The sequence below is a fragment of the Octopus bimaculoides genome, chromosome 8 (genome assembly GCF_001194135.2).
Source record: "Octopus bimaculoides isolate UCB-OBI-ISO-001 chromosome 8, ASM119413v2, whole genome shotgun sequence".
NCBI classification, from domain to species: Eukaryota; Metazoa; Mollusca; class Cephalopoda; order Octopoda; family Octopodidae; genus Octopus; species Octopus bimaculoides.
In genome coordinates this window covers 17,819,455-17,826,660 of record NC_068988.1, presented here as the reverse complement: position 1 = coordinate 17,826,660, position 7,206 = coordinate 17,819,455, and the positions used below count along the sequence as shown (strand labels likewise).

At 33.7% G+C, this 7,206-nt stretch overlaps 1 protein-coding gene and 1 long non-coding RNA gene across 5 annotated transcripts in view; one reads left to right on the top strand and one right to left on the bottom strand.

The window, feature by feature from the left end:
- LOC106878173 (uncharacterized) overlaps positions 1–7,206 on the bottom strand; it is a 1,037,364-nt gene that overhangs the window by 656,036 nt on the left and 374,122 nt on the right. Inside the window, exon 2 of one of the 4 annotated variants that reach the window (XM_052969980.1) lies at positions 4,894–4,968. The exons of the other annotated variants lie outside the window; for them this stretch is intronic. Coding sequence (XP_052825940.1) covers positions 4,894–4,968 — 75 coding nt within the window. The remainder of the gene's footprint in view (positions 1–4,893; positions 4,969–7,206) is intronic. 4 annotated transcript variants of the gene reach the window in all.
- LOC128248551 (uncharacterized) overlaps positions 1–7,206 on the top strand; it is a 172,517-nt gene that overhangs the window by 13,217 nt on the left and 152,094 nt on the right. The gene's annotated exons all lie outside the window — the stretch shown is intronic.

Sequence of the window (7,206 nt, the reverse complement as noted above, 5' to 3'; positions counted from 1 at the left end):
ATATATATACAGTGGTGTGTGTGTGAGAAAGAGAGAAACAGAGGCAAACAAAGAGACAAACAGATAGATTAGATTATTCCGTCAGTAAAAGTACAAATGTTTAAGAAATATTGTGCAGTTATAGTTAACCTAATACGTGTAAGACATCTGCTGGAATATATTGTTGTTTTGAACCCTAAACGAGTTTAATGCGATATGTTATTTGTCATTATGGTACGTTGAGATAAATTTCAAATGAACATATTGATGAACCTGCTTGTAAATTAGTCTATGACAATTACCAGACATATATATGTACAACCCACACATATATATGTATGTCTGCGTGTCCGTCCACCTGCATGCATGCTCATATGCGTATTCATAAAGATATTGGTGTATAAGAAGGTTTACTATTATAAAACAAGCGATCTAATTGCGCTGTGTTAGTGAAGTGACTTAAATTCTAAAGAAATGTCAAGACATGAAACGTTAATTTTTATCTACTTTGTACTAAAATAGAAATTAGTTGACATGATTCAATGATCAGCAGTTTATTGGAAGTTCGATGTATTAGTCATGATCTTCTCATCTACGGAACTGCGACATTTCAAGTCACAAACCCTTAAAACTAATGTTATAGGATCCAAGCGATTTACTTTTACGTGGTCACTTGAGTTGCAAGAAATAACAGTCAACTCCCTTGAATCATACTATAAGCTGATAATTTTATACAACCCCAATTAGGATATATAGAGACACATATTTAGCCTGAATAAAAGACCGCATGGCTACAACCGAAGTGATTTTCGTCATAGGCATTCATTCCTATCTCGGACTAGTTAACAAAAGTAACATCAAAGCGAGCAACAGCAACTTATATTTTTGAAATATATTAACTATTAGCTATATGGTTATTTAATATAAGCTTATAGAGATTGCAATAACATGTGTTAGAATTAAGAAATAATAAACAACAGTTAATTAGCAGAATATAACCAGTAATCATGTGTATGAAAACCTATTTAATAGGAATATGAAACAGCCAAAATATATTTGCATATGCTATATTACTTGATCAAGAATATTAGTTTTTCATCTGTTAGAAAGAGCCTCATTACTCAGTTTGTATATCCTTCGGTGACTTCACAGAGACGTGGTACCCGTTAAGATCTTTCTGAAGTATGAAAGAACTAATTGAGAAGTATACTAAATCACATATTTGTTAGTGTGATATGAGAGAAAACTGACAGGTTAACTTTTGTCTTTGTCGCAACCACGATAAATTAGACAGTAATATATATATATATATATGGGTTAATGAAACGCTCACACAGCTGTCTAATTACCATGTGTTTGTACATCGTCAGTAACATTAATTATACCGAATAGTATTTCTAACCAATTCAAATATTGCTGCTGACTAGTTAATCTATCACTAAGAGTGAATGTGAAGACTAAGTGACATTAATTCATAAATTTAATGGCTCTTATATATATATATTTATTGATCATTAATGTTAGTCTTTCGATATAGTCATTGATTGTAAGAGGTACTGCTATGGGCAATTTTTCATTGATGTAGTATATTGTTAAAATAATCTATTAGAACTTATTAGTAATAATGATATTGTCTGTGGCTACAGATGAAGAACTTTAGTAATAGCCTAAGGCAGATCAGAATATGAGCTTTATGCAACATTTTCAGTTGATATACGAGCTTTTTTTTTTTTAACTGTACTTGATGGACAGTCTTTATTGAATTTCTCTCCTTTTTTATAACACTTATAGCAGTAGTCGGCACACTTCCAATCTTGCTTTCGACATTTTTCTCTACACAACCGCATTCGAGTTTGATCGCCATTCTGTAATACTTTTCTTCGACTTTTAGTGAATGTTTTCTTTGTTTAGTCAAAGAAGCAGATAGAAGCGTGCGTGGAAAGAATAACGTCAGCAAATTTTTCTTATCTGATGTTGATGCCTTTCTCTGTACTGGCACCAAAATAAATTTCATAAGAAATTGCTCGCTTTTCCATCAGAATAGAGACATATTGCCCAGAAAATAGCCACCAGTGATTACATCTCCATTCAAACAAATGTAAATATTATACCCTGAGAAACGATACCAAATGATGTTATTCAGTTATTCAGTATTTTTGAGAGGCAAAAAGCGTTGACATGACCTGTAATATTGATAACTATATTACTATTATTTGTCAAACATATCAACGTCTGCTTCCTTAAATCACTGTAATGAAATAGTTATGAATCATTAAAGGCAAGTTACTTTCTCACCTTTCACATTCAGATTGATGAGAACATTTAACCTTGCGAACTTTTAGCAACTGCGTTTCTTTGAAATCATTTATAAACGTTTAATTAGTCTTGTAAAAGATACAGCGATACAAACATCACTAGATATTAAAGTGGGATAATAGTGAATGAAAAACATTGAACATCAAAACGAGAATTCCTTAGACTGACCGGCCATCCTTGGCAATTTCCGTTGCTAAATCATCCATAGATTTTTATGGTGAATATATATACTCTGATAGGTGAGCTAGCCCGGAATCAACCCAATGAGCTGGCCTTACAGAAGTTGGCAAGGGAATTTACTGAAACTGGCCGGTCAGTGCGAGGAATTCTCGATTCGGTGTTCGGGGTGATTGCAGCTTCTATAAGTATTATTATGTGCTTTGTAACAGCATTGGAGAATTTTAGCTCCTACTTCTAGCAATGTACGTGTTATTCACACCCTGAGTCAAGTTTAGTTGACGACTATAATATAAATGCATACATATATATATATATATATATATATATATATATATATATATGTTTGATGTATTTATGTACGTGTTTGACCCACTCCAATTTATTAGAGGAGCTTTTTGTTGATACACATTACTGACTGTACATACAGGGGAAGTAGTATGTGTGTGTGTATATATATATGTGTATATATATATCTGTATGAGTTATAAGTTAAGAAACCATCTAAGGGATATTAAATAGCCAAGATACTATTGGATGTGTACTAACGTATTTTTAACCAAGTGCTTACTATTGCATGGCAATATTGCAATTGAATGCTAAATATGGGTTAGGATAAATTGGGATTTATAAGGCAAGTAAGAAAATGGAGAAGATATGAAATCGACAAACAACAGCCAGGAAACATTCCATTTTATCTATTTATTAAATGGTAACAAACACGTGTTTAAGTGGTACAAGTAAACGAATAAAATAAGCCAGTAAATACGTAAACATATATATATATATAGATGAATGACTAATAATAGATGAGTGTGTGGCCGAATATTTTGAATATTTATCGGACAATGCCATGGCATTTGAAATGATGCCAATTTGACTTCTATAAGTCCGTTATCATTTTATTGTCCTGAACCTATTCTTCGTTTTGACAGCCACGAACTGACGTGAAGGTAAGTGCGCAGGACCGACAGTTGACAACATTCCTGTGCATAACACACACACACACACACACACACACACACACACACGGCATATATATTCAACATTAAAATAAGTTAGCATTATCTTTAAAAAGTAATGATACAGTGGCCAGCAAGCATGATCCAAGTATTCAAACATATATTAAAAGGCTGGGTACAATATGCATCTTATTTCTTTATTTCCCACAAGGGGCTAAACACAGAGGGGACAAACAAAGCGATTAAGTCGATTACATCGACCCCAGTACTTAACTGGTACTTAATTTATCGACTCCGAAAGGATGAAAGGCAAAATCTACCCCGGCGGAATTTGAACTCAGAACGTAACGGCAGACGAAATACCGCTATGCATTTTGCCCGGCGTGCTAACGTTTCTGCCAAGCAAACAGATACATTACGTATCTGTTTGCTTGAAAGAAGGATATATAACTCTGCAAAACCACGTATCTCTCACTATATGTAAACACGGACGGAGAATGTAGAAAATACATTTAGAAAAACGCACACGGAAAGGTAAATATATTTTTAAAAATAGTTTACATAGGAAGCCGAGCTGACGAGCTTTAAGTGACAATTCAACACAGAAAGCAAAATTAATTGATACTGCGATATCTACCCTCCTATTTGTAGTTTTACGAATTACAAGAACCGTTTTTCTAAATATATTTGCTACATTCTTCGTGCGTGTTTACATATAGTGAAAGATGTGTGGCTTTGGAGAGATTTACTCTTCTTTCAAAGAATCAGATACATATTATACTGTAACTCTCCCTCTCCCTCTCTCTCTCTCTCTCTCTCTATATATATATATATATATAGTCTTTTATTCTTTTACATGCTTCAGTCATTTGACTGCGGCCATGCTGGAGCACTGCCTTAAAAGGTTTTAGTCTAAGAAATCGACCACAAGACTTAATTTTTGTAAGCCTAGTACTTATTCTATCGGTCTCTTTTGTCGAACCGCTATATTACGCGGATGTAAACACGCCAACATCGATTGTCATGCAATGGTGGGGGGACAAACACAGACACAAAGAGACACACATACACACACACACATATATATATATATATATATATATATATATACGACGGGCTTCTTTCAGTTTCCGCCTCCCAAATCCACTTACAAGGCTTTGGTCAGCCCGAGGCTATAGTAGTAGACACTTGCCCAAGGTACTACGCAGTGGGACTGAAACGGAACCCATGTGATTGAGAAGCAAACTTTTACCCCATAGCCACGCCTACACACACACACACACACACACACACACATATATATATATGCACACACTCACACACATACATATATCTATCCACACATATCCATATTTGTGAAGGTGTAGACTAGATAAACTATACATATATGGGTTGTCAATAATGACCCTTGTGTTACTCAATAAGGGTTGTTCTAAAATGTGCCGGTGCAGAAATTTACCCTTTATGACAATCTTTAATGTACACTTCGACCCTTTTGGGATTTTCCGGGTGAGTTTTCAACTCTTCAACATATCTGTGAGACAATCAAAATACGAGCATTATAATCATAGCATATACAATATACTTGCCATATTCAATGCAAGTGGAAAAAAAAAACAACTGTTCTGGAATAAATATGGTGAATACCTCTAATATTGAATACGTACACAAATATCGACATAAGGAATACTAGTGGAACATTCCCATCAAAACATTTGTCAAGTGCAAACAAAACAAGCCGGATATTGTTTGGGACAGACCAGAAAAAGTATGTGCCGCCATAGAGGTCAGCTGTCGTGCTGGTGTGAATATCTTTTTGAAAATCAAAGAGAAAGAGGATAACTGTGGACGACTGTCTCAAAACCTCCAACTTCTATATACAGATTATAAATTCAGATTTATACCGATAATAATTAATACACTTGGTTTTATGTGTAAATGCCAATTTGAATAAGGTAGGGTGACAATAAAGTAGGGTCTTCTGAAATAGAAATCATCCAACTGACACGCATATTACAAATACAATCTGCAAGTGGAACAGTAAAAATGTATAAGACATTTCTCAAGTTTAAAATGTGACAATGGTTATGTTATCTGCATTCCAACGCTGGAGTTTTGTATGTTTGAAACATGCCCCTTACTCAGAAGAATTTAAAAGAAAACAGAAACGGGCACACACACACACACATGTATACATACATATATATATATATATATATATATATATATATATATATATATATATATATATATATATATATATATATGTATATATTTATACAAACATATCAACTGTATGTGTGAAATCTGTAAGTGTGCTTGTGGCGTTTTTATCTAAATCCTCCTACATCGTTTTATTGAGTTTGATGAAACTTGACACGTGAGTAGAACTCATGTCTAGAAAACGAATGACATACTTATATTGTTGAAAAATCGATAATAGGGCCCATGGAAGGAATTCTTATATTTACTACATATAACTAATATATTATTTTTAAACATGCAAGGGAAGTAACCCATTCGCTCCTGAAAGTGATCCCTATATATAAGCAAGGGAAATCACCCATTCATATTCGTAAATTATTTCGTATAAATCAAATTGAGTATGCTTATTTCTTACTATTTAAACTATTTGAGTTATTTTCGCAATTTATCCAGTACAACACTTAAAGCATTATCACTTGAAAGGTATATATATATATATATATATATATATATATACGTAATACACACACATATATGTAGGAACTTTAGAAAAAGTTTCATATGCTAAAAATATATAAATGTTCCTACAAGATTATATAACGAAACGCACATACACGTATTTCTGTTCCTGAGCACGTTTTGTAGTGTATTATGTTTGAAATATTTCAATATATTTCCCATGGAGTTGTAAGTATCATGGAAAACATTGTCTGCTAAATACAGGAAGTGAATTAATCCTTGTTTCGATGATAAGTTAAGAAATGTCACTATAGCATTTTAGAAAGGAAGTATTTATTGTTAAACTTTTTCAGTGGAGGATATTGAATGTCGTACAAATACTTTTATCGGAATATATTATTCAAAATATCAAATTTGTGGAAATAGATTCTTTGAACTAAGTTAAAAGGCCAGTAGACTAGAGAATGTCTATGAATGCCCAATAAAACTCAAAAGGTTATGGACGTTTGTTTCAATCATTTCCAACTACCTTGAAGAGAAACATGAATATTTCTGGAGAAACTATGCAAATTCTTCATGCGATCGAATTTAAGATTTTCATTTAAACTACATCCAACAGAAAAAGAATAAAGTATATGTTATAGAGTGGATCTCCGTCCATTTGTATGTTGTTGTCGGCACTGTAATATTCTTGTCGCCACTAAGATGTCGTGGCGGTATTCCGCGTTTTATTATATTTGAGTTACACCACTTTGTTACGTGGGATGGGGTGTACCATTTTCACTGCAACAGTCTAATTACGATTTATATATGATCTATCCATCCATCCACAAACCCACACACCTACCTACCTACCTATCTATCTATCTAATTTTGTTTCTGGCTTTGGGTCAAAGAATATACAGGAGGATCACTAAACTATAATTTTATTCAACATATTCCCCTATCAGATTCATGCACCTATTGAAGCAGTCTGTCAGCTTTTTTAAGCTCCTTAAAAGAGCTCGGAAGTTTGGGCCTTCAAGCAGGACTTTCGTGACACCTTAAAGCCAAGAACTGTTCCCCTCGTACACACACACACACACACACACACACACACACACACACA